This window comes from Semicossyphus pulcher, unplaced genomic scaffold (assembly GCF_022749685.1).
Source record: "Semicossyphus pulcher isolate SPU_LCO1_2020_fin unplaced genomic scaffold, fSemPul1.0.p SCAF_6, whole genome shotgun sequence".
Lineage (NCBI taxonomy): Eukaryota > Metazoa > Chordata > Actinopteri > Labriformes > Labridae > Semicossyphus > Semicossyphus pulcher.
Window position 1 is genome coordinate 19,452,989 of NW_027211737.1, and position 27,360 is coordinate 19,480,348.

Consider the following 27,360-nt stretch of genomic DNA (forward strand, 5'->3'; position numbering starts at 1 on the left):
GCCGCTGATGGGAGCCGGGATGTCATTACGGTGCATTACGTTCCGCCTGCTTTTGCTCTCCTCACGGACTGTTTTTCCTGCGTACGCTGCAGCCTGCTGATACGTGATTGGTCAATATTACTCAGACTGCAAGCGAAGTACAGATGGAAACCAGAACACTTACCATCCATAAAATCCACATCCCTGTCTACAGATTCTACATTTCTATGTAAGTGTGTTTCTGAAGCTGTCCAGCTGCAGGACTGCTCAGGGGCAAAGGCCTTCAGGGTGACTCAGTGGGAGGTAAAGAGTGAGGGACCTTACCTGAACCCAACCAGATTAATCAGACTATAGCCGGTTAAACCTTAATAAATCAATTATACCTACACACACTCATCAGGCCACTTCTAGGAATAATCCTGAACCCTGCTCTGTCACAAAGTGGGTGGCAGCCATGACAGTGCCAGTAAACCTTGAATGAAGCTCAGTTTGCTGCTGTTCTGTCCATAAACACACAGTCCTCACAAATGAAAAGAGCCGACACTCTGAGTAAGGGAAGAGAAGCTTTATACTAGCATATTCAAAACCCATGAAATACTTCTCTGTGTATTTACAAAAACATAATACAAGAATAAAAAAGAGAAAATGAACACATCACAAATGGAGTCCCATATACTGCCACAAAACAGAAAACATGATCCGATTTACAAATGTGTCTTCTTGTACTCCCACTTATGGCTTCAATCTAACACAACAAATAAAAATAAAGTATCTCTGCATCGTCAGTCCATCCCTCCCTTTTTGCAATAATTTTCTCCAGGTTTTTCTTTAAATAATAATATTATCAAATACACATACAAGACAGAGGAGCTACATTTGTGAGCTGTACACTTTGCAGTAAGGGAGGGGGAGGGAGAATGTTCACAGGAGTATCGACCTTTTGTACACATTGATGATCAAACATCTTGGGCAGTGAAAAAAGTTGAAAACATTGATTAAAAACAAGCTTATTTTAGCTTTCTGTACCAAGCCGCCTTTCACATCACGCTGAGATCACAGTTTATCCGGATGACCATAAAGAATGAGTGACCAAAGTGACTTCATCAGCTTTTAAATCATTTAGGTTTACAGAACCAGAGATGAGATTCGGCCTCGGGCAGCAAAGAAAAACAAAAATCATGTGACTACAATATCAAGGTTTAGCGTCCCCACTTGTTGGATAACATGCTCACATAAAGAGGATCTACTTCATCGATCTTTTCCTCTCCTGAACTTTCACTTTGTCCCACTCTTGTGCAGTCAACAGAATGTTAAACCCTCACTGGGGGGGGGGGTCTCGCTGTTTCAACTGCAACAAGAGTTGATTGTTAAATACTGAAGTATGAAACCTTCTTCCCGAGTGCTTTCCTCACCGCTCTCTCGATTTAAATTACAGTTAGCAGATCTCATTAAAAGTCTTGTAACTTTTGAAAGAAGAAATAAAACCTTCCTCCTCACTGAAGCACTAAAAGTCACTGTCTGTACATTCAGTGCACTTATGAGGTTTGCCTCTTTGACCAGTAGCATTTGGATGCTAAATGTAAGCTAATTCTTATAGAGCCACTTATGCAGCAGGGTGACTCTTAGGCATTGTTGCTGCTGCTTCAGTGTATTTAAAAAATCTCAAATGATCCTGTTGTTATTGGCTGTTCAAACAGTTACATAGTCTTGCTTTAAGCCTCGAAAGAAGCTCTTTTTCCCATTCAGTAACCATTTTATTCAATCCAGGCAAATGTTTCAGATTGTTCTGAAGCTTTTCTGCGAATCATAATTTTTTAACAAAGAGCTGATTTTGATCAGCATTGCAAAGAAACAACAGAGTTGAGTACAAAGTCAATGTTAGATTAAGACAACCACAAAAGGCTCTGAAGCACAGGACAACAGAAATCTGCAAAAGCCGTAAATAAACCTCACGGTGACACGGTTGTGACGTCGCCACAAACCTTCCAGTAATGGACAGAGTTTTTGGTCGGTAAAAGAGAAGAGATGTTCCACTTAATAAATCAATATCTCTTTAGGTCCTTGAAAATGTTAACTTTAGGATAAATAGGATACTGGCCTTTTGTTTTGGGCATGAACTCCGTGATATGATGCAGAAGGCAGAGACATCCGTCTGTGACTGGAGTGTGTGCACAGTCTCATACACACGGTATGGAAATATACAAAGAGTTCTCCTCTGGGTTTTTCAATTTGGTTCCTTTGTACAGTCTTATAGATGCAGAAGAAGAACTGATGAATGTAGCAGAGTCACCACTTAGAGGGGGGAGAAGAAAACAGGAGAGAAGTGACGCGGACCGGAACAACAGAAGGGTAGGCTGGGGGGTCGTAGGAGGACGGGGCCTGGGGTAAATGTCCTGACTCGACAGGTGTTGGCGGACGAAGAGTCACTGGCCTTGATGACATCACATCCGGTCTCTCTGCGTTTCGCCGATCCACACCAGCTTACTGGGCGACTGATCACGTCTGCTTCCAGAGCCTTCACACGCTCATCGTCATGTTTGGAGAATACTGCAGAGATGAGAAGAAAAAGTATGTGTGCATGAGAGAACGGAAAGTGTTTTTTGGGCTACATAAGTATCATGAAGTTGAAATGCAACGGTTTCAGGCAAATTGTTTGATGAATGTGGGCACTAGAAACCATCTTGAACATGAAAGGAATTGTTCGACATCATGGAATATGTGTGTTTTTGATGTCTGCATAAAGTTAGAAGAAAAGATTAAAACCACTCACATCTTTGCACAGTAAATATGCAGCTCCAGCTAAATGGATGGTAAATGGACTGTACTTATATAGCACTAGCTTGTATAGCAAGCAGCTAACTAGCTTAGCTTAGCATAAAGTCTGGAAAGCAAAGGAGAACACCTAGCCTCGCTCTGCCAGACTGTAACAAAATCCACTGACTGCACCTCTTAAACTAACTAATTAACACATATTTTATTGACCTTCAGTTCAGTCATGTTGTACCAGTGAGGTTGCTGGCTATACTGCTTGCAAGGCAACCAGTCACTGCTTTCAGGTAACAACCCCCATGAAGCCAAAGCTTGTCTTCATACACTTTTGGATGCTGTGAGATTAAATAAACCAGATATAACTTGTAAAGCAGTAAATTTAAGAGGTGATAGTAAGTAGAATCTTTTTCACTCTAAAGGACGAGTTGTTCAAGCTGTTCCCCTGGCATCCAGTCATTATGCTAAGCTAAGCTAATTGGCTGCTTCCTTAGTATTATTTTAACTGTACAGTATGGGAAGTGGTGTCTATCTTCTCACCAAACCTTCTGCAATGAAGACAATAACTGTTTTCATTAAAAACATGCTAATGGTCAACTATTCCTCTTAATAGTTACGGTAAAGAGTGTCTCTGTTCATCTCACACAGTAGATCACGATTAGCTTACACTTTCATTCTGAAAAGGGTTGAGGAAGTTTCCTCCCATCTCTCCGTCCTCTCTGGGGGTCCCGGGCTGGTTACTCATACTTAAGTTACCAGGAGAGTTCTGTAAAGAGTTTATCAAACCCAGCTTAGTAGTAATGATACAACAATCAGATGATGCAGTCAAAGTCTATAAATATCTCCTCTTACCTTGGGGAGACTGTCCATATCACCTGACCCTGAGAGAGGGAACACAAATCACTGTTAACAAATTCTCCATTTGCATGAATTATTTGACAAATCAGCATAAAGTTTAATAAAACATTTTGTGTCATGCAGGTGGACTGCTGCTACTCGATCCTGTACCTAATGATCCGTTCATGTGATGAGGCTCCATTCCAGCCATCCCACCTAATGGACCGTCGCCTCCTGCACCCATAGGGAACTGAGGAGCACATACACATTACACAATAATACACCTGTGCCAAAGTTTACCATAAACAAAACAACAAGGTAAAAATAATGTTTACTTTTGGAATCAAAGACTTTCGACACCAGTTCTCACTTAAGTTCACTCGATCACAGTTATTCACAGAAAAGGAAAAAAGTCTCACATTTGGTCGGCTTCCAGCTGGAGGGACTGTGTTTATCATAGTGTACATGTTGTCGCCGGAGTTGGTTGAATCTGACACAACAAACAGAAACAATTAGAGAATAGAAAACATAAAATATGTATATACACAGCCACACACACACGCCGGAAGAGCTTACCAGCTGGACTTGGCATTATTGGCGTCCCAGGGGGCCCGCCTCCTCCCGGAGGTCCCTAAAATGACAGGTTTGATTTCCATAAGATTCCTTAAAGACCTTTTGAATAACAGCCTGAACAGCAGGTACACAGACTTAACAGTTTAAATGTAAACATACATTACTTACCACATAACTTCCTGGAGATGCAGAGGAGTACGGGGTCTGCAAAATAAAAAGCAAAATCATGAAAGAAACTTTAAAAAATGTAACTTTCTTTGTGGTCTCTTTGAGTGAGCACTTACTGAATTGGAGTTTGGAGGATTTGGCCAGGGTCTACCCCCACCGGGTCCCCTGAAACACACACAAACACACACTTCAGTTTTCTGCTTTTGGCAAGCTTCTTTCTCTCCGGCTCATTTGGGCTGAGTTGGCAACAACAAGTGCTTCTGTTGCCCGAGAGAGGGGATGGGAACATGAAGTGCAAGAAAAAGGAAGAGAAAATAAAGGAGAGCTGGATCCCAGATCCACATCCAGACCTCTAAGGACCAGAAAGATATAGTGAAGTTGTAATTAAAACCTACAGTGGAAAAGGCTGACTGCATCTACTTTACAGTGCTAACTTAGAGATACAATATGTAGCTAGCACTCACATGTTCATGCCGGGCATCCCAGGACCAACGAGGGCATTCAGTGGTGGTCTCATCCCACCTCCATAACTCTGAAAAAAAACAGAGAGAAGTTACATCTACAAGAGAGAACTGTGAATATCCTCACAGCTCATCTGGTTCCATACCTGGGGCCCTAATGGTACCATGCCTCTGGGTGGAGTCATCCGCTGCATCGGCCCTCCCATATTTGGATGTCCTGAAAACAAACAAACAAATGAGCTTCATGTTTTTTTGTATCTTACGTCTTTGTCTGGACACTGTAGTGTTTACAACCCAGGAGGACACATGTATCTTAGATAATGAGACCTTTGTGTCTGGCATAAAACATCATATATTTATTTACAGTTAAGTGCGTTGAGTTGTAACTGTTTTTTAACTCATGCATAATTTATGTGTTGTCTGGAGGAGAGAGCAGTTTTTACAGATGAGGGGGGACTATAAGGCTAGAACGAGGTTTTTACTTTTATCAAAAAATACAACTAAGATAAAAACAAACAATGATTTCATTGAGCTAAAGGGAATTGTCTGTGTAACCAAAGGCACATAAAGGTGACATGTTCCTTTATCACCATGAACAACACGTTTATAATAGAACTTAAATCTCACGAGCCTCGTCTGTCATCTTCACTGTGACTCTCCAGATTTTAAATATGTAGTTGTTCCAGAACAAACTACAGCAACCAGGTTCATCATAATGAAGACATATATGTAAGTCAGTGCGACAGTGTGGTTAGTTACCATGTTTTAGCCACACTAGCAGAAAGGCTCTGTGGATGTAAGTGTCAGCAGGTTCACAACTTTATGTTCTGATCAAGAATCTACCAGTTTTTTGGTGAAGAGGATTCATCTCTGTGATCCCCAAACGTTCCTCTAGTGACACAATTAGATTCCCTTTTTTGTCCTGATGCCTTGAAATAAGTACACAGATATAACAGAGACTTTGTAAGCCCTCAAATGTTCCTTTATTACAGATATGATGGTGACATCTGTGACTTTGAGCATAAATATCAACATGTACTAGATAGATTGGTACACATTTTGGTAAAGACATTCCTGTTCCTCAAAGGATGACATGAAATAACCTCAGTGCTTAACATATACATCGTAGCACCATGGTCACAATATGAATTATTCTAAAGCTTCATTATGAGTAAATACCTGCATAGTCCTCGGCTGTACTTTCAATTGAGTGCTAACAAACAAACGTAAGCATGCTAAAATGCTTTAACAAGATTTTGGCATCGTCACTGTGAGCACGCCTACTTCAGCATTTAGGTCAAAGCAACACTGCAGCTGAGCGCAGTGTCTTTAAGAGTACCTTGCTGTCTCGTGGGGTCCATTCCACTGGGTAACATCGGCTGGCTGCCTGGGACTCCTCCAAGTCCCTGCAGAGGGAATAATTCAACCATCATTATCATTACTGTCACAAAGATCCGTGTCACTCCAGCTCTACTCTCCACAGTTCTGCCTGCCGCCTGCAGGTGTCAGTGTGGCTCCTACCTGGTTGGGTAATCTAAGGGGTGGTCTGGGTCCTCCGGGGTATCGAGGTGACATAAAGGGCTGAAAAGAGAATAAAAGCAGGTCGAGTCACTCAGGGTTTAAATACTGTGCACACAACGTATCACATGCATGTCAAACACCCATGGTCGCTACATTGGGAGGCTGTAGTGAGGAGAGTTTTTACAAAATGTTCATGTCAAGACAAGAAGTACACTCTTAAGACAGGAGAGTAAAGGTCAAATTAAATAAAAACACATTTAAAAATATGACAACACACGCTGTCCTGGTCTGTGAGTCCCTCTTATGAAGCCCCTTTTACACAAACAAAAGTGATGTAAAAACTATATGGAGCTCTGTGGGAATTATTTCTCTCCAAAACAGGAAACCGACCACGACGACTGTTTTCAGTTCATTTTCCTTTCACAATATTTCCATGACAGCAGAGTCAGAACACAGACCGCACTTTCATTGGTCGGTTTTATGGGAAAACATTGAGAGAATAAAAAAAAAAGAGGTTTGTTAACAATGACATAATCCTCCGTGTTAACTGTGTGCAGTTTGGCAGCGTGCGTTAGAAGCTCTTTTGCAGCTGTGAGTGGGTTTACACTTGTCGTCACCACAGACGGTAGCAATGCTGCTGCTATGTCTGCACGAGCTGAGGGTGATGTGGTCAGAAAGAAACGGCCTGCAACACAGTCAGTCGCCACTAGAGAGCAATGGTACACTTGTTTGTAACAGGGTCTTTTCTTTAATGACCACTTTTCTCGTGTCCAGCTGTGCTGAAGATCCATCAAAGAACGACATCTGCAGTGCTTTAAGTCTTTCAAGTTCTATAATGATTCAAAACCTTGTTTACATTGAAGCACGGAGAGAAAAGGGGGTAAATATTTGATAGATGGAATGAATGGATGACTGAGATGTGGATACGTCTCTATCGACATGGCTGTGTGTTGTCAGACATCCACATTTTCGCCCATAAAATTCAGTTCACCACAACATTGTGTGCATTCTGCGACGCTCTCTGATGTCGTCCATATGCAGATCATTTCATGAAACCTGAAGGAAGACTGTGCATCTGGTAGTTGTTGCGTTTCTCCAGCAGATAGGTCTTGACAAGAGCTTCAAAGAGCAAATTATCTTCAGAAGGAGCTGGAAAAGGCCGTTCAGACTTTTTTTTTTAAAGCGGAGCAGAGAAACGCCTATGAAGGCTATTGATCCGCGTGTCAGATGCAGGCTTCGGAGTTTGACTGATAATGACGTGTAATCAATATACAACCGGCAGGGTCGTCCTGATGGAGAGCAGAGATGATCTGAGAGGGAGGCTGCGTGTGTGACCGTTTGGTTGTGAGAGATTTATTTCAACCGTTCTTTTCTCTTCTTTGTGAGAGAGAGACAGAAGTGTCCCCAAGCACAGATGAACGTGCAAAGGTTTGTTGTATGTATACAGTGAATGTATAAGTGTGTGCGTGCGCCGTGTACCTGAAAGAATCCTGGAGGGACCGGCCCCACTGGCATGCCCTCTCCCGGGGGGAGATTCCCGAGGACGGGGCTGGGAGCTGCTGCAGCGCTCTGAAAGATGCAAACACACATGTAAGTGAAATTCACAACTCAGTCAAGGCTGCAGATCCTCAACGCAACTTTACTACTGTTTGTACAGTCACCCAAACAGTGGGCTCAAGAAAAATGTGAGGTATCTTACATAAGTAGAATATAGGGTATATGTTGTTGCACCTCTCCTGAACAAGCTACAATTGAACCATCATATAAACAAAGACAAAAATTAGCAACCCAAGGGTCTTCCCCACCGTCTCACTCTCTGTCTCCCTCTCAGTGGGGTATTTCCTGTTTCTGCAGATGCCCTGCCATGCCGGCCCAGGTTTATTTTTACACCTCGTGTTTTTTGTTGTGCTTGTCCCAGACGGGCGGCGCTGGCACATTTCAGCGCAGCCTTTCGTCTGCTTCCTGTGGCATTGTACTACTAACTAACCCGGGGCTACCACCCAGCCCCGGCCTCTTCCTCATCCTCATTAGAGCAGACAACTCACAGTGTGGGAGAGTGTACATCCATATATATGATAATGTGTGAGCAGTGAGCACATAAAGCCAGCATGCCTGTGTGTTTTTTTCAGCATCTGCCCACTCTGTTCTACTTCTCTGATCTCCCCTCTCGCTTTCTCTCCCTCTCTGAAGGCATCGGCTGGGTGTAAAGAGCTCCAGTGAAATTCACCCACAGTCTCTGAAGTTTCCGCCAGCTGACTTTTTAGGTCAGACAGGAACAAGGTTTAATCAGAGCTGAGATAAAAGCAGACTGACGACACTCCTGCATCCTCGCTATTCCCTCATCCTCCCTCGTTCTCCTTCACATCTCCCGACAGTGAGTGTTGGGGCTGTGGGGAACAGGATGCCGTGCAGCTTTGTGAATCCATATTCTGCTGCAAACAGAGCCTGAATGTGTCTCTGCAGACGACTGTACAGATGGACACAGATGGATATTGTATCTCCATGCTTCAGTGGTGAGAGACTGGATTTGGTTTTGTTTGTTTGTGTGTGTCGATGTGAGTGTACAACATCATGCACAGAATCAAGTGTGTGTTGTGGTTTTGTAAGTTTTTTCCCCTTTCTTTCCCTCAGCCTTCTCACACCCTGGATTACCCAGAATGCCTCCCTGGCAGCCTGGAGGTCTGCTGAGTTTGCCTTCACGCACAGAGAAAGAGAGAGAGAGAGAGAGAGAGAGGAGAAAAGAGGACAAAGCAGAGATTATGAGCGTGCATGTGTGAAAGCGCGTGCGTGTGTGTGTGAAGTGTGTGAGTGCTCTTTATGTTTGTTTGTGCAGGAAAAGTAAAACTCAGGGAGGATAAAAAAAAATCTACCTGACCTGCTGACGAGGCAGCATTTTCCAAAAACAGCAACAACAAAAACAAACAAACACAAAAACAACACACAAGGATGTATCTGTGCCCCAAAAAAAGCATCTATGGAGAACAACAAAAGCAGCTCCTCTGAAACTGACTCTCTCTTTAGATTATGAGGAGACAAATTGACTCAAATGACATTAGAAAGTCTGAATCACACAAGGATTCACAAAGCCTCTTAAGAGAATCTTTTTACTGTTTGTTCTCCATTAAGTACGAGCAGCCACGTGGTCTGCATGGTGATGCTTGTGTAAAAGTTGTTCCATATAACACGAGTATGTGAGATGGTTTGCAATGTCTGCCAGCAACTGGTAAGCCGGGCTGGGCATAAAGACTTGAATTGAGGCAAAAAATAAAGTAGCCCGTCTTTGTCCGGGTAACAGCGTCTATACCAGCCCTCTTTAGAGCAACAGTACATGTTGTATCTGGTTTGTTTAATCTGCACACAAGAACAACACGCTATATTCTTACAAGGAGTTTGTTAGCCTGAATATTTCATGGGCACTTTTCATCAACTGTTATGCATAAAGACTGTATGTATTCTTTATATACTTTTAATAGTAACGCACAGTACGGCTCAACTCTATAAAGAAGCACTGTGAACATAGACTGTATAAAAAGATGGACCACATGACAGCTCCATAAAAGTGAAGCCAAAACCTCTCTATCGCTCCCTGCTGACTGGCTGCAGTATAGGTCATAAAGCCCGCCTCCTCCATGTTAACAGATGGGACACGAGTCAAACTATAAAATCAAAATACACATTTTTCTCAAACATAGTTTCTGTCATTATAGTTAGTTATAATCATGCTGATTTACATCTAAGTTTAGTTTAGTTTTAATTAGTTATTTGATGCTGTAAGAAGAATGATTGACAGCTCTGTTGACCAATCCGGCTCCTGCAGCCGATCTGTTCCGGGTTAGCAGAGTAGAGGAGGAACGGTGAGAGGAGACATAACTAAAAGTTTCCATATCTGTGAATGTCTGCTTCAGACCAACACAAGAAGCTGTTCTGCTGTTAAACACACTGACGTGCAGAATACGTGCTGGCTCCAGCGCAAGATGGCAGCGCCTGTCACAGGGGATTTTGTACAATGAGAGTAGATGGGGACTTGTGGTTCATCTTTATATACAGTCATTAATTGTGAAAATGTTTTATATGACAAATAAGGCCCGTACATTCTTGGCATTTTTTTTTTAACACAAAAAATACTATATTTGTATTGGCGCTAAAAATGCAGTGTCTGTGGGGATATAATAAAAATCTCATCCTAACATAAAAGCTGTCTTATACAGTATTAAAGCACTCAGTGTTCTTTATCCCCTGACTTATTATTTGAGCAACGCTGAATGATTATTCTATTGATAACAACTTAATATCACTTTAATAACAGATAAACACGCTGATGTGCTAACAGCTCACTGTCCTTCCCCCATTCAAACACTATGCAGTTGCTCGTTGCTGTTGATAATTGTGTTGACAGTGAGACTGCACAGCTTCACCTCTCGTAATGTGACCACATCAATGTGGAGCAATTAGCACAACAGCGAAGTGACCAGCAAATTAATGTTTGTCACTCGTACATTGTGTAAATTACTCTGAATGAGACTCACTGATTCACTGCCAGGCTCGACATATTCAGGCACTTAACCTTTGTGCACATCAAATATACACAGATTGTTACACACTGTTAATGAGGCCGTCATTTACACTCCTCACACATCAGTGTTTACACTCTTCTGACAAGGCCGAGCGAGAGGAACAATGAGACGCTGGGCTGATTGTATCATAGTACTATCAATTGTGTGCGAGTTACTGTCAGCGATGCTTTGTGTAGTGAGTCTTTGTACATGTTTAACCACAGTAAAGTGCCACTGATAGGATTCATTTAGCTTGAGCTTGGAGTATGCTGCTGATCTCATTTATTAACAAATTGTTACGACCCATTAAAGATCAGATTAACCTTCAAACTTATTGGACAAATCGCCCTATTCTCCGTCTTCTGTCTGTGAGATCGCAGAAACTCTTGACTCAACTGTCCGTCCGCTCAGAAACCCCATTACCTCGCCTCTTGATTTCATGGGTCATGACAATGTTAAATGTTTTGCTCTGCGTGTCCTTGTTGTACATTACGATCCTTACATTCGCAGTCGCTGCCGTTGTAACCAAAAGGCGTTCGTGATGAAGCCTGAGGCCGTGGACCGGCCCCCGCGTGTCCTCAGATGAACACCTGCATCTCCTGGCCGACTCATTTGTTGTATAAATTATTCAAACCTACAGCCTCCGGCGGAACGATACAGTATACCACACATACACAACGAGACGTATAGTACAGTGAACAACAAACTTGCTGAACGAGCACTAACAAACAAGGCAAAAAGACGAGTGGAAGAAGGTTTAAAAAAAAAACTGGTAGAGGCCAGAGTCTCTACTTTTTGATTGTGGGTGGCATACTAATGGTTCAATGTGTAACTTTTTGTCAGGTTATTAAGAATGTGTTAAATCGATTCATCTAAAACAAAGCATGTTACTTATATACGAGCATATTTCTTTAAACAATCAGGCATCCTTTTCTCTACAGGGCTGTGTAATGAGAGCTGGAGTGAGAGTTGAATATGGACACAACAAAAAACCAACATGTAAAATGCAGATTCAGAACGTGATCAAAACTCTCCGAGCCTTCCTGTAGAAATACTGGGAAATGTGATGCAATTACACGAGGGTTTGCTTCTTTACAACCTAATCAGACTCTCTGCATACTACATTCACAGTACACTGATCCCATCAGCCTAAAGGGCTTAATGAGATAACTTTCAAACTCTTTCATCCTTATATGTTTACCCATTGTGTTCCTGGCTAATGTGTGCGCGTAATGCACGCATGCTTTATGTGTATTTGTGTGTGCGTGTGAAGGTGGGGAGTCATTTTCATTCAATACTTCAGAGACTGAGAGACACTCAGAGATTCGTGAGTGGAATCTCAAAAGGCTGTCTCTCTCTCTCTCTCTGTCTGTTTATCTCTCTCTCTCTCTACCTGCACCGTTGTCTGCTCTCTCCTCTCTGTCTCTCGCAGGCACACTCTGCTTCTCACACATATCAGCTCAATGTTTTTGGATTCATATACCGCCCCATAACAATACCATTCTACCACACATCAGGGAGCAGACTGAAAGGACAGGGCTGCTGATGTTCTATGTTTTTCTTGTTGTCAACAATGCCAGTGTCGCCCAAGCTAACACTCACGTTCATTCATTATGGGCGCTGTATTAATACCCACTTACCAACCATAGGTGTATTCATGGAGACAGGGACAGACAAGGATTTCTATCTTGACCGACCGACCGGCCAACCAAAGGTGTCCGACCGACCTACCGAATGCGTCCGACCAACCGACCAAATGTGTCCGACCGACCAACCGACCGAATGTGTCTGACTGACCAACAGACCAAATGTGTCTGACTGACCGACAGAATGTGTCTGACCGACCGAATGTGTCCAACCGACAGACGGCATGTGTCCGACCAACCGACCAACAGAACGAATGTGTCCGACCGACCTAATGTGTCCGACCGACCTACTGAATGTGACTGACCAACCTAATGTGTCCGTCCGACCGACTTAATGTGTCCGACCAACAGACCAAATGTGTCCGACCAACAGACCAAATGTGACCGACCAACCGAATGTGACCGACCGACTGACCGACCTAATGTGTCCAACCAACAGACCAAATGTGACCGACCGACCGAATGTGACCGACCGACTGACTTAATGTGTCCGACCGACCAACCGAATGTGACCGACCAACCGAATGTGTTCGACCAACCTAATGTGTCCGTCCGACCGACTTAATGTGTCCTTCCGACCTACCGAATGTGACCGACCGACCTAATGTGTCCAACCAACAGACCAAATGTGACCGACCGAATGTGTCCGACTGACCTAATGTGTCCGACCGACCTAATGTGTCCAACCGACCGGCAGACTGTGATAATCAAATATAGACATGTAGGTATGAGGATATGTCGTCTTACATTGGTAAAACTTCTAAATAAGGAATGCTCCTATGAGTTGTATGAGAGGGTAGGAAAAACAACCTTTGTGGTCATAGCGGCTGGAGAATGTTTCCTTCAAACTACTTCCTGGACATGATATTCAAAAATTATGAAGTTGCACGATTTTATTCATTGTTGACGATTGTCGATATTTTCTATATTAATCGATGAATTGCTGAGACTGTAAAGTAGCATGCAACTTAAAAATGCTTTTCACATTTTTTTAGTGGATCAACAGTCTAAATCCAAATCGATAGTCACTTTACCATGACATAAAACACAACAAGTCATGAGTATGTAGAAGGTAAAGTAAAAGTCCTGCATTCTGTAAGTCTGTGGAGAGCATTTGTGTGGGGGGCAGTGGTGGGGGTGTGGAGGGGTTACCACTGAGTCTCAAGGCCACATGCAGTAAAACAGGATCTACAAATGACAAACCACACAGGAAGGAACTCCGTCCCTCCTCCCCCTCCCTCTTTCCCGCTCCCTCCATCCTCTCAAATGCCATTAGTCCACTTCCTGAACAAGGGAGGGGGGGAAATGGAAAGAAGAGATGCAACCATTCTGCACCACACACACACACACACACACACACACACAGAGTCACAAACAAAACACACATTCATGTATGCACATTAAAGTGTGAGCACAATAAGAAGATTGATTTCTGCGTAGGTGTATAAGCACGAAACAACATTTTGCAGCCTGTCAGTCACTGTCAAAAGCGTTACTAGAATATATCTATAACTGATGTTTTAACTGGGAAAACACAGTCAGGAAGAACAGAAGTATGACAGAGAGAGAGAGAGAGAGAGAGAAGTGTGTTTAGCAGCGCAGAGATGAGAATGGGTGTGCTCTGCTTTTAACCATGTATTATTCACAGTCTCCCGTGGCGACCAGAGACAGATCAACACGCTCCGCTGTCCAATTCCGAGCCAAAACTTGCTTTTCAATTTCAAGGCAGACAGGCTTAAAATCGCCCTCTGGCATTCAAAGCTGCCTTTCTTAACCAAAAGACACCACATGTCACACCAGTAACACACAGCAGCAACTGTAAAATATGTTCTCTGCGTGCACTTCATCCCGGATCTCGACTGAGATGCAGCGATATCTGGCTGAGTTCAATCTGAGAAGACAAAAAAGAACTATAATGTGAGAATATCCTCGTGTTTGTCTGTTAGCGGCTTGTTAACACGGACAACCCTGTGTTCCTTCAAAAGATATTCCAGCTTCATAGAACGTCAGACTTGTTTTTGTAGTTTTGGCTCGTTCCTTGAGGTAAATTTAACATTTTCCACAGATTGTCATCAGATCAAAACACAAACAATGGCCTCTAACACGCTACATGAACAGGATAGAATCTTGTGTGTCTACCCAACAAAGCATACCGCTTATCCCGTTCAGGGTCGTGAGGGGTTGGGGGGGTGGAGCCTATCCACCCTGATCGCCAGTCAATCACAGGGCCGACACCTGTAGACACACAACCCTTCACTCTCACATTCACACAAGCATGTCTTTGGACTGTGGGAGGAAGCGGGAGTACCCGGAGGGAACCCACGCATGCACGCTGAGAACATGCAAACTCCGTACAGAGAGGCCGCTTGAACCGGGAGTTAAACCAGGAACCTTCTAGCTGTGAGGTGACAGCACTAACCACTGTAGCACCGTGCAGCCCACATAGCATACTACATTGCTAGTGAAATAAAGTCCAACATCTGTGCAAATTGGTGCACAAAATTACAATGTACTTTGTTGAGGAAAGTGCTCCCCCCGTCCCTGTAGCTTCACATAGCTTTCTGTGTCATAGACTTCTAGAACATTGTAGTTTAATATGAGGCAATCCTACATTCATGTTCCTGCTGCTGTGCATGCTCATTACAGTGCTGAAAATAGTCCCCGACAAATGCAATATTTTCCCCAGTTTAAGTTGTGTTTGCCAAAGACTACACTACCCACTTGTGTTGGTAACTTTTACATAATACTTTTGTTTTCATAAAGTTTACGTTTTTAACTGTTGGAAAGGTTAACATCTTCAGTAGGAACCAGTAGCCTTGAGGTTTGGAGACGGACTTGCAGAGAGGCGGTTTCGGTGTTCAATCCCACATCTCAGACATGACTGTGGTGATATAAGAAGTGATGGTCAAAAATGTGAACCATGTTGTAATGACCACAAATTCCCCTTCAACACAAAAGAGAGTCTGTGGAGGTCGAGGTCACCTATTTCATCCAACAGCAAGGTGTTCTCTGGAGTACCATTACAGGTGATTACCTGGTAAAACAGCAGCACATGCTAATCTACTTGGTCTCACTTGGTGCTTACAGGTCAGGTGGTATCAGCTGCACAGGGGTTGAAATGAAGTGGGGGGGGGGGGTCACCGGCCGTGTTTCCTTTATCACTGATGTCATTATCGACCCTGTAAACATCTCGGAGGCTGCGAGGAGCTGTGTAATATGTGAGGTGGAGCCGCGGGCCGATGCACTGTCAGATACACAGACAGAGCTGAAAATGATAGTCACTTTGGAGCGGGGGAGACACACTTCTCCCGCCACTATCTCACTTGGTTTAACGACACTGGGGGAGATAAGGAAGATGGACTGAACACTGAGGAGGGGAAATGTTTGAGAGACACAGAGACGGATTCAAGGAGCCACAGCTTGAGATGAAGAGGAGACGATGTCATGGCTTTATCTATCTAAAGATCAATGCAAAGACAGAATATTGATTTTGCGAATCTTAAACACTGAATCAATCCAGGTCTTTTAATATACATAGTTCAAATTGCAGAGAATAAAAGCTGGATTTGAGTTAGAAAATCAGCTGAATTGTTGATATAAAAACTCTTGAATGTAAGCCACAGGAAGAATAAATAAAGGGTAATTACTGTGTCTCATCTTCAGTCATTCTAATGCTAGAAGACCAGACACAAGAGGCAGGAGGAGATAAGGATATGGGCGTCTACAACAGCAAAAAACCCACAAGGGTTAGTTGGGGTCAAAGAGATAACGTGCCCGTCTGATCATGTCAGCAGTCTCGCCTTGCTGCTGCAACGTCGACAGCTCCATCTCTGGATCATTCACTGTAATCCCCTTCACACACACAACCTGTTAGGTAGCTACTGTGTAAACTTTGCTGTAATCCAGTGTCCCAATCCCAGTCTCTGCTGAATTAAAGTTTTAAGAGAGACTCCAGAAGCCGGGAGAAGCTGCACGTCCCCTACTTTTGTAATCAATAATAATAACTGCAGTGTACTCTTCAGTATCCCACAGGTCTGTGTGAGCTTGTTCACATTTGTACCCTTCTTGTCTTCCTCTGCCCTCAGGTAACCTTTTCCCTCCGCTCTGCGCCATGCCCCGTCCCTGCCCAGCAGCGAGGCCTCCTGCATATGTCAACATCGCATTAACACTCCACCTCAGCATGTCCACACACGCATGTGACATGACTCAGCGTAACACGCCAGTGGAAAAACATACTCCTCAGAGAGCCGAGGGCTGCGCGCAACAGGCCAGCAGAAGAGGAAGGAAGATGATAAGAGACAAAGAGGAATGCAGAAGAGAGGGAACAGACACAGAGAACGGAGGATGAAAAAAACTGATGATGCGAGAGAGAGGGGGATGAAGAAGGGAGAGGGGAAACATATAAACCACACCGCTGTGTAATTGTTTTCCTAAAGAAGTGTTCAACATTGCTGGAGATCGTGACAACTATCTCTGCTCGACCTTTGAAAATTCCCGTTCTCTCTCTCTCTCTCTCTCCCTCCACACGCCGCTCGTTCTTCATTGCCATGGCAATGATGTTACAGTGAGTCACCTCCACATCTCCCTCCTCCTCAACACCGCCGAGAAGGAACATGGGAGCGCTTGAGAGAGAGACATATACAGAGAGAGAGAGACACACAGATCGAGAGAGAGAGAGAGAGACACAGAGAAAGGGCTCTGTTTCCCTGGAAACAGATGGGGGTCTCCCCAGCCCCCATTGGTTCTCAACTGGTTGGAATCAGCTTGTTACCCACAATGCTCGGAGCCAACTGAGTCTCTGTTTCTAGGTTGTCTCTGTCCTCTCTGTTTTGTCTCTTCATACACACATGCACACAGGTTACAGACACATGTATCTTTGCATTTGTTGCAGATTTGAGCCGTTCATTCTCAGGTTCGTTTGATGCCGATAATCAAGAATAACAGGTCTCGATTTTTCGACAGGTCTTACCATGTTTTTTATTTTGTTGTATGTATTATGGTCAGGACTGACTGACTTTGCAGCTGCTTTTCTGTACAAATGTGCTGCAGTTTGGAGCACGCCCTGTATCGTTTCCTGATAAATCACAGTAATGTTCAAGGATTTCAGGCCCAACAGAAACACAAAGAATCAAATAGTTCTAGGAAGTAACAAATAATCACTTTATAATTAGTTCCAGAAAGAGGTAACATTATCATCAAAAGGTTTACGACAGCTGGTGGTAATTACAACAACATGCAACAAGCCCTGAAAAAACGAGTAATAGACGGTTCAGAGTCAGGAAAGTTTTGGTTAAAAATAAACTAATGGAGCTTGTTGAGGCAGCGCCGCCTGAGCAGACGAGTGCAGGGGAGGAAAGTCCCACAGTCAGTAATGTAGCATCAGGTTGCTGGGATTGTTGAGATGGAATATTAATGTTATTTGATCTGGGCGGCCAAGAGTGTCTCTGTACAGGATTATGCTGTATAGAAAAGAGCAGTCATTTGAAAGTGACGATGAATGATGCGCACCTTTGGGCTGACTGGGGTGTCCAAAGTAAAGAGGGTTCATCCTCTGGGGATCATAAATGCTTATGTCATGACAGTCTGATCGTTATGTTTTGGTATTTCCTGGGTATAAAGGCCAGATAGTGTTGACTCATATTGTGGTGTTTCCAGAGAAATTAAACATTAATAATTGAAGAATTCAACAAAACATTTTCTGGTGCAACTTCTGCAAAGTATACTGTGTGTTACTGGATTATTTAGGCTGTGGGAAAATAAGCACTTTTATGAGGGGAAAAAGCTGGTACGTAAAACATGCTCATGGTAAAGTGTGTGTAGGTGTGTCCTTGTGTCTGGTGTAACAGCACACGCTCACACTGTACAAGACATGTTTCTCTTTGCAGACAGGAGCTGTTTACAGGGACACCCGAGGGCACCTTCTTGTCCTTCAGCCACACACAGACGGCATGTGTTTATCGTACAGTACATGTTCACATAAAATAAATTTGACTGTGTTATTTTCATTTCTATTCAGGGTGCTACGACTGAAATAGACGTGACAGCTGAGAACAAGGACGACAATGAAAACAGTCGAGTGCTTCAGCATGTAAATGAATAAAGCGGTGCTGTGTGTCATTACATATTTACAAATGTGTGTATCCTTTAGCTGTACAATAGAGACAGACTATGTGTGCTGCTGTTAAATTGAGCGGCGTGAATTCATTTCCATGCATGAGTGAGAGAGGATGAATGTAAGATGTAGCAGCTTGAGACGGAGCGTTTTTATCAAAGGGGGTTGCTCTTGGCAGTGCCTCTTGATCTCTTCTTCCCCTCTAACTGCTGCGTGCCGGCTCTCTCCCACAGCGATGCCACACAATGATACCAGGCTGGCCTGCTTTAAATACTCGCCTGTAACACTGCTGCCTGTCTGCTCGCTCTCTGGTTCATCCATCTGGCTTTCAGCCTCGCACAGGCAGCCAGCAGGGTGTGTGATGACACCAGTTTATTGGACTTTTAACCAATTTATAACATTTCTGACAAGTAGTAAAATCTAAAACAATGGTTTCCACCATGGGAGTGATGCCTCCCAAGGCTCCCCTAGATTGATGTGTGTGCTAATGAGAGAATTAAAGGGAAGAAAAAGGAAAATATATCCAACTGCAACACACAGCTTTTCTTTCTTTCTTTTTCTGTAACACTTTCACATCTTCATTCTGAGAAGGAAAAAAGTTATGACTTCAACTGCTTACAACTTACAGTACGTCCATTGCTACGGCTTAATGGAGGAACCGAAAATTAATTGACAACTATTTTGATAATAAAATACCCACATTACTAAGTTTCAGTTTTTCAGTTGTGAGGATTTGCTGTTTTTCTTTGCCCTCCTTTTATAAGCTGAATATTTTTGAGGTTTTGATTGTTGTTCTAAGAAAACAAGACTGTTACTGAGAGAGCTTACTGCATTGTAGCCAAAGAATAAGAATAAGACACATGCATGTCCACTGCTTTTAGCAACCAAATGATTTATCAACTGAAATTAGGGATGCACGATATCGGCACATTTTCAGTATCTGCAGATTATGGCTTGAAAATTAGCATCGTCAGATATGTCATTTTTCTGCCAATATTTACCGCCATGAAAACAACACTTTAATTATGCCTAAATGCTCCATGACTCCCTAAAAAAGCTTGACCCAATGCTGCAACATTTTTACCCAAGTGGAATACGGTTACTGAGCAAACAGTAGTTTCAATGTCCTGAATAAATCCTTGTTCAGGATATTGAAACTATTATGTTCAGTGTGCAATATATTTATCGCTACCGTTTGTGTGCTTATATTTATTTCTACTGTATATCTTTCCTATTTTTACTTTTTTATTTCTTTTTTTGCACCACAAGAGTTGTCTATTAATTTCGTTGTACACTGTGTGTGTATAATGACAATAAAAGCATTCAATTCAATTCAATTCAACATTAACTCTGTGCGAGTGTGTGCACACACTGCGTGCACCACCCCTCGTCAAGCATGAAGACGGGTGCAAGATGTCTGCGGTCTGGCAGTTTTTCAAAGTTTCTGAAACGGACAGCAAGGTTGTGCTCAGCAACGGTCATGCGAGGAGGGGCCCTGCAAAAAGGGTTGGAAAATATCACCATATCAGATATCAAAAAATCTAATATGGTGCATCCCTAATTGAAATATGAGTAGTTTAAGCCCTGCTCTTAAATGGACCTAGTTTTCTTTTAAGGAGTCATCATCCAAAGTCTTAAATTGAACATTAAAAACTTGGTTTTAAGACTCAAAATTAGGTGGACAGAGTGGGTTGTTTTATGGCATTATGTGTCAGGACATTTTCTTGTGCTATATCTATAGTTAGAAATAAATGTCAGCTCATCCGTCTGTCTGTCTGTCTGTCTGCCTTTTTTAAATGTAATGCCCATCTCCGCCCGTCTCCGCCCGTCACCCTGTGGAGCTTCACGCGCGGCTGATTCTGCGTCTGTGGCCTGGGTTTTAATATTTCTTCTTCTGGTTGACTGATGACAACTTTTCATTTTAGGCTCTATGAGAATCCATCAAAAATTCACACAAACACACCGATAAGGCTAAAAGCTGATACAGTGTGATAATGGTTCTTCTACATGTTCAGGTGATTACAAAACAACCTGCACATTTCAGGTTGCAGCACATTTTTATCCACTTTTTATTCCCCCCCCAAAAAATCATGATTCATCGAGGAGGAGTAATGTTTCAACTCTCAACTTGCTTCAGTTAATAAGCTCGTTCTTATCTGGAGGCTGCACAGCACAACCAGTACAACCGCTGGACGCTGATAATCTCATGAAATCAGGAGTGAGATATCCTTCAGAGTTTTCGCCCCAAACTATTCAGACTTGTCAGCCCTTCTACCGCCAGCCTGCTTCTCCACCCTCCATGCGGTCTCTTCCACAGCGTTAAGAATAATTTCAACATTATAGCGGATGTATATTAAATACTCTATTTTTCAGTAGAGCAAACATTCGTGAATGGTTTAAATGTCATAATGTAGCAGAATAAATGCAGCCGATATTCTCAATATTGTTTCCACAGGTCTTACAAGCAATTTCATGCTGCCGTGCTTCTTCCTCATTCGGCTTTAATTTGCCCGTATTTTTTTTAAAGATCACAGAAATTAGAGTGGCTTCTCTATAAACACGAACCAACTATTGTTCCTGCAGAAATCTGTTGGATGAAAAATGATGTGTGTTATCACGAGACATTACAACATACCGGTATTATAAATACATTCCGGCTACTGTCTTATGTACTAAGATGTCACAGCTGTCTTCTTTCCGACCCTCAGAACAACAAGGCAGAGCCCCGAATGACCCTCGTGGATTGATGTCTTCATCTTCAAAGACAGGAAAGTAGCATCAGCTGACTTTTGTCTCTAATCGGGCCATTTCCAGGCCGAGCATAAGAATTTTAAAAATAACTTGATTTCATGACTTCATGGCCTTTCGCAAATGGAAACTGCTCAATTAGTATCAAGAACACAATTTACAAAGCACTTAACAGAACTGTAAACGGCCTTTCTGCTGCCTGAAAAGCCTCACGCGAGGATGGAAATCAATAACATCTCTCTTCCCTTTGTTTGTCTTTTCTTTCTCTTTTAATGTTACATTACTGGAATAATGTCCTACAAAACCATCCTCACACACACACACATCTGCTGATATGATCCACATGTACAGAAAGGAACAGACATTGTTTCTTTAAATCAGACTTACTCAGAATCTATTGTATCTACAGTAGGCAGCTCAAACTAGGATAATAGTGCAAATCAAGTCAAAAGCCTCGTCACAATCCCATCAGTTATCAAAGGAGAAGGACCCAAAGACGATGTGAATGAGCTCCTACATCTCCCCGGCATTAATTAGGACTTCACTCAGTAATTAGCTATCTGAAAATAATTACCATCAAAATGTCTGATTAAAATCTCCATCAGTCTCAAAGTCAGGAGACTGAAAGAGCGACACCGGCGTCAAAATTAAGGCGTGCTACTTCTTTCCAAAGACAGCCGCCGCGGTTGTCCCCCCATTTGGTTTTAATTGAGCGGCAGATACGTAGGTAGAGCGTCTGATTGGATCTGAGGAGCGACGCAGCGTCGGAACAGTTGATTGAAAGTGACCTTGGTCTAATTACAATTGGTCTAATTATAATTCTCTGATTACATCCCTGCAGGAAGTGTTAGAGTAAGTTGCTGGTGGCCTCTGCTAATGACGTTAAGATACATGCATGATACGAAAAAACAAGATACTGATGTGTCATCTTCAGCACTATTAGATGATATTTAAGTACAGGTGGGCTTTTTTGGAGTAGAGAATTATTCGAGATGAATAAATCAATCAAAAACAGAAGTGTCTGCTTTTATCTATCTATTTCACGCTGTCTGTCTCTCTCTGTCTGTCCCCCCGGGCCGAGGTCGCGTTGCCCTCCAGCTTCCCTTCCTCTGTGCCGGGATGACATCATCACATAGCTGCCTCGTCCTTGGGAGTGCCTATTCATCACCCTGATCATCATCGCCAGCATCAGCAGCATCACCTGCGTATGCACACACGCATTTACACAAGCACATACACCTCTACTGCAAGGAGATAAAAGAGGAGAGAGTCTCTACCAGTTCTGCAGCCTGAAGGAAAAGAGGGAGAGATCCAGGGAGAGGGAGGAGAGGGGGGGACGATCCTGCTGGGGTAGGCAGAAACCCCTGACCTGTGCTCCTCCAACAATACATCTCAATAAACCACAGAACAGACAAATGTGATGAGTCAGACTCGGGCTACAGAGGGAAAACAACAACATAAAGAGGAGAGAAAACCCACCCCCCCTCCTCCTCCTCCTCCTCCTCCTCCTCCTCCTCCTCCTCAAACTTCCTGCAAGGAGAGCCGCACCTCTCTTAGTCACCAGCTAATCTAAAACTTCTCTGTGGCACAGCTTGCTGTATTCCTGTTACTGGACGGTGCATGACTGAATCAACCCGTGGCTCTATGTGCGGGAATTATAGCAGTGAAGTGGAGCCGCGCTGAGAAAACACAGCAATAAACAAAGTTTCCAGCACCAGGCTCGGGCTGCTAGTCAGCGTAATGCGCTCACAATACTTCAGGAGGATGTGTGTGTGTGTGTGCAGCATTTCAGAGCTGCTGAGCTGCTTTTAGACTACGAGTCGGTTGTGCAAACCTTAAGTTGTATGTTCTTGGGCGCCTGTTTAGCTCAGCGGTTAAATTGGCGGCCCATGTACAGACGCTGCAGTCCACGATGTGGCGGCCCCAGGATTGACTCTCACCCTACCTCCCGCCGCGCGTCATACCCCACTCTCTCCACCCTTGTTTCCAACACTATCCAATGTCCTCTCTATCGACAAAGGCATAAAAGGCCTATAAATAAAATACTCTTTAAAAAAATAAAAAAAGGCCAATGACGATGTGTTTGAAAGAAGGTGCGCGCTGCAGACGTAGGTGAGGACAGCGGAGGAGCAGCCCCGCCTGCTCCCCGAACAAAGTATCCAGAGCCGTATAGACAGAGACTCGCGTCAGTGGAGAATCAATATGCTCCATGATCTGTCATCGCGATGTCGCAACTCTCTCTCTCTCTACGGCTCTGAAAGTATCGTCACTCGCTCACTCACTCACTCACTCAGTCGCATACAGACCTGTGTATAGGGTTGACCGCGGCGGTCAGCCAAAAGCAAACGAGAAAAAATAAACAGGAAGTAGAAAGTGGGCACACTGGAATGAGGCTTTATCTGCGTTACTTTGACTTTCTCAGTCTTAGAATGGCATTACAGCATTTTAACACCATGTTAAATACTTGTATCAAATATTAATGAATGTATATAGACAAAATATATAACCATGGCACTGTGAATTAATCCAATACTATTCTAAATTTTGCTCAAGTTCATGTCATTTCATCCTACGTCTTTCACAACAACAGTTTACTACAGGTCATTTCTGATTTCATTTCAGCAGCAGCTGTTCACACTCACGGCTTCCAAAGTTGCTTTTTGTTAACCAAAGATCATCAAAAATCAGACAGCTTCTCAAAACCACAAAGTCTTTGTCTGTTGGTCAGGACCAACAGGGCTGAACAGTTATGTAAATGTCTGTGCAGGCATTTAGACCAAAGTGACAGCCAATATTTATGAATGACAAATTTAATTTAAAACATAATGATGGGTTGGTTCTTAAAAATGTTTTGGTTATATATTTTTTCTTTTTCATAATATCTTGTTTGTTTGTGTGTCCATATGCAGCATCTCCTAGCCTAGAATCAAGCGATAATTAAAGAGCATGGTCCTGAGCCAGACAGAGCCGGCAGAGGTCCGTCAGAGCAGACTCACGTAGTCATGGAAGGCCTTGGCCTCACTCGAGTGTTCACATGTATCTCTTCTCTCTGGAGCCGCACAATACAGGTCCCAGAAAACACTGCAACACACAGAGAGGCAGAAAGAAGGATGATGACAGAAGAGAAACGTTAGCGTTTGAAAGATAAATCATAATATTCCATACCAGAGGCAGGGTAATAAGGAGGGGACTATTATCTTATGAGAATAAACATCTTCAGGTGAGAGTGTTAAAATGTTCAAACAGGAACCAGAAGAAGACAATTAATGAGACGAGGATAAATGAAAACCGGAGGAGATATCGGGAATATTATCCGTTTATTTAATACTGTCAATGATGGAATTAAGAAAAGCAGCGCGGAGGAGGAACGTAACGTGAATCATTAGACACAAAAACACTCACCACCACCAGGAGTGGAGGAACCCCGGAGGTTCTCCTAATGTGATGTTCTTCTCCCATCGGATCTGCACAGACAGAGAGCGAGCGAGAGAGAGACAGAGAGAGACAGAGAGAGAGAGAGAGAGAGAGAGAGACGGAGATGCTTCAGAAACATATTAAGTATAAAAACACGCTCGACTTCTGAATTACACGCTTTACAAGGTTTGAGAGGGTGCAGGGGAATTCTTATAGCATATGCCATTATGTAATTATATTATGATTCTCATGCCATGGATTCATAAGTGGATAAGTGAGTATATGTGTGGCTGAAAGCTCGTCTATTGACAAGTGGGTGAGAGAGTGTGTCTGGGGATGTCAGGGGATGCGTTTCATTCTTTCTTGATGCTTATTTCTTCTTTGCTTGAAATTCTTTTTATGCTGTATTCCTTCTTCACTTACTTTTGTCTTAGTATTGCATCCTTTCTTTCCTCTGTTTAATTATTCTTTCCTTTATTTCTTCCTAATAGACTGAATAAGACTTGAAATAAACTTGTTTGTACAGCATGTTGTCTGATCATGTCAAACGTGTTCACAGACGTCCCACAGCCGAGCAAATTCAGGCCGTCATCAAATATCAAACAATGCATACTTACAATTCTTCCTTAAAGGCGTTCACATTGTTGCACTTAATTTTTTTTGTACAAAAACTGATAGAACTAATTGTGTGGAGACCAAAAACAAGAGAGCTTGAGTGAGGGGTTGTAATTCTGGTGTCTTTCTCACCTGTTATACCTAACCGAGATTTACTTCTAAGGCCAGATGAACACCGCTAAACAAGCCCTGTTTATATCTAGCATCAATGTGTAGCATCCAGTTGGTCCTGGATGCTATCAGAGTTTAGCATTAACGCTAGCAGCTCAATCCCGCTATTTTGGATTTGTAGAAGTTTGCAGCACAACAGGCCTTCATACTTAAAGGTCTTTGCTGATAGAATCAACGAGAAATTAAAGCTACAAGACACAAACAACAAACAAACATAAATGAACACAAAAAATAAACAGTCAGGAAGCTATAAGCTTATAACTAGCTTACAATCGAGACAAATCAGCAAGCTCATGTGTTTGTTTGAGATCCCTCAGACAAATTTCAGCCTGGCCCGGTTCAGGTCGAGCCAATCCCAAAAAAATGTATCAAAAATGGGGCGGGGTTAAGTTAAGATGAGGCATTTACGTTAACAACCGTGATGGCTGCCCCTGGTGTGGAGGGTTCTGAATCTGCTTTTGCGTCAATAGTAAACAAACATGTCATGCAAAACATCTGTGTATTATGATAAAGTAGAAGCCATATGAATAATTTATGGGGTTGTGAAGAAATCTGGTCTGAAAACTGTATGTGTTATGAAATAACCAGGTTACAATGCTTGTGAAGATGTTCTCTGAATCCCCCGACAACCAGGTTTCTCTTAAGTTTAACTTAACTGAAATCAAGGGCCCATTTTTTTTTTAGAGTTTATAGTTAGTTATAAATCTGCCGTTGTTATCAATATAAAATGTACGGTGTGCTGTGCAAGAACAGAGAGGTTGCCACATGTAGTAACATGTTGAGGATTTCAGACATCTGAAAAACATCCAGTTGAAGCATTCTGACGCCTCAACTCCTCAAGGTTAAGGCTAACTTGATTGCTGACATCACCCACAGTAGGGAGGATTTATGTTTTCACACAATGTCAACTGATGTGCAGATATACACAGACACACACGCATCTTACACACATCCAGCAGTCAGGCTTCTCCTATCAAACTCTGAGGACATTGTTTAGTCTACGCCTCCCCTCTATAAACTTGCATCTTGTGAGCTCGTTGTCATCATTCTAATACGTTCATATGTGTAAAATAATACGACTTTATAGCACCTTCTCTTCTATCAGAGTGAGCAAGCTCTAAAAAAACAGGAACGACTGTATCGCTGCGCTTTCAGACTGTCCTGACCTCAGCTGCAGATCAGGCGCGCTGACTTTTAGAAAGAATTCCGTCCTTTGAAGTTTTTCGAGGAGGTACAGGAACTGCCTCTCTTTGTTTATCCCACATGCTTTCAGTCTAATGTAGCAGTTTTAGAGAAGACGTCAGTTAACTTGAAACATTATAGGTAGCCAACAATCCCCATACACACCATGACAAAGAAGGATTTACTCCCTTATAATTGTGCACATGGTACAAAAGAAGCAGGGGTGAGCATGACATCCCTCATTTCTCACATCTAATTGGCTGTAGCTCAGTCCAAACACGACTGCACACAGTTCAGGTCAGGACACTTTTTAGCGCGTTCTTTTTTTCCCCCCTTCATCTGGAAAGCGTAGAAGAAAATAGCTTTGGCTGTGCCCGCATATCCTGTCTTCTTGTGGTCTGCATTCCCGGGAGGTTCATTCATTTACCTTCAGCATGCTACAGAGAGATCTCTTTAGCGTGATTACTGGCAGATGGAGGCTGTGTGCTGCTGGTGGCTCTTTTTAAACTGAGGATGAAGATTTGGGAAAGCTCTGACTTTAAGCCACAGGAAATGTGGCTCAAACATTAGAAATGCAAATATGTTATCAAAGTTCAGAGTCTCATTAACTATCC

General features: G+C 42.9%; 1 protein-coding gene across 1 annotated transcript in view; it reads right to left on the bottom strand.

The window, feature by feature from the left end:
• Window positions 1-529: 529 nt before the first annotated feature.
• The window catches only part of LOC138609919 (single-stranded DNA-binding protein 2), a 51,034-nt gene continuing 24,203 nt past the window's right edge, over window positions 530-27,360 (bottom strand). Inside the window, exons 3-17 of the mRNA XM_069682605.1 lie at window positions 24,767-24,828; window positions 24,361-24,445; window positions 7,785-7,874; window positions 6,306-6,365; window positions 6,124-6,190; window positions 4,931-5,001; window positions 4,788-4,855; window positions 4,440-4,488; window positions 4,324-4,359; window positions 4,159-4,213; window positions 4,002-4,072; window positions 3,754-3,832; window positions 3,598-3,626; window positions 3,413-3,511; window positions 530-2,526 (exon numbers count right to left, since the gene is read on the bottom strand). Coding sequence (XP_069538706.1) covers window positions 2,497-2,526; window positions 3,413-3,511; window positions 3,598-3,626; window positions 3,754-3,832; window positions 4,002-4,072; window positions 4,159-4,213; window positions 4,324-4,359; window positions 4,440-4,488; window positions 4,788-4,855; window positions 4,931-5,001; window positions 6,124-6,190; window positions 6,306-6,365; window positions 7,785-7,874; window positions 24,361-24,445; window positions 24,767-24,828 — 951 coding nt within the window. The 3' untranslated portion in view covers window positions 530-2,496. The remainder of the gene's footprint in view (window positions 2,527-3,412; window positions 3,512-3,597; window positions 3,627-3,753; window positions 3,833-4,001; window positions 4,073-4,158; window positions 4,214-4,323; window positions 4,360-4,439; window positions 4,489-4,787; window positions 4,856-4,930; window positions 5,002-6,123; window positions 6,191-6,305; window positions 6,366-7,784; window positions 7,875-24,360; window positions 24,446-24,766; window positions 24,829-27,360) is intronic.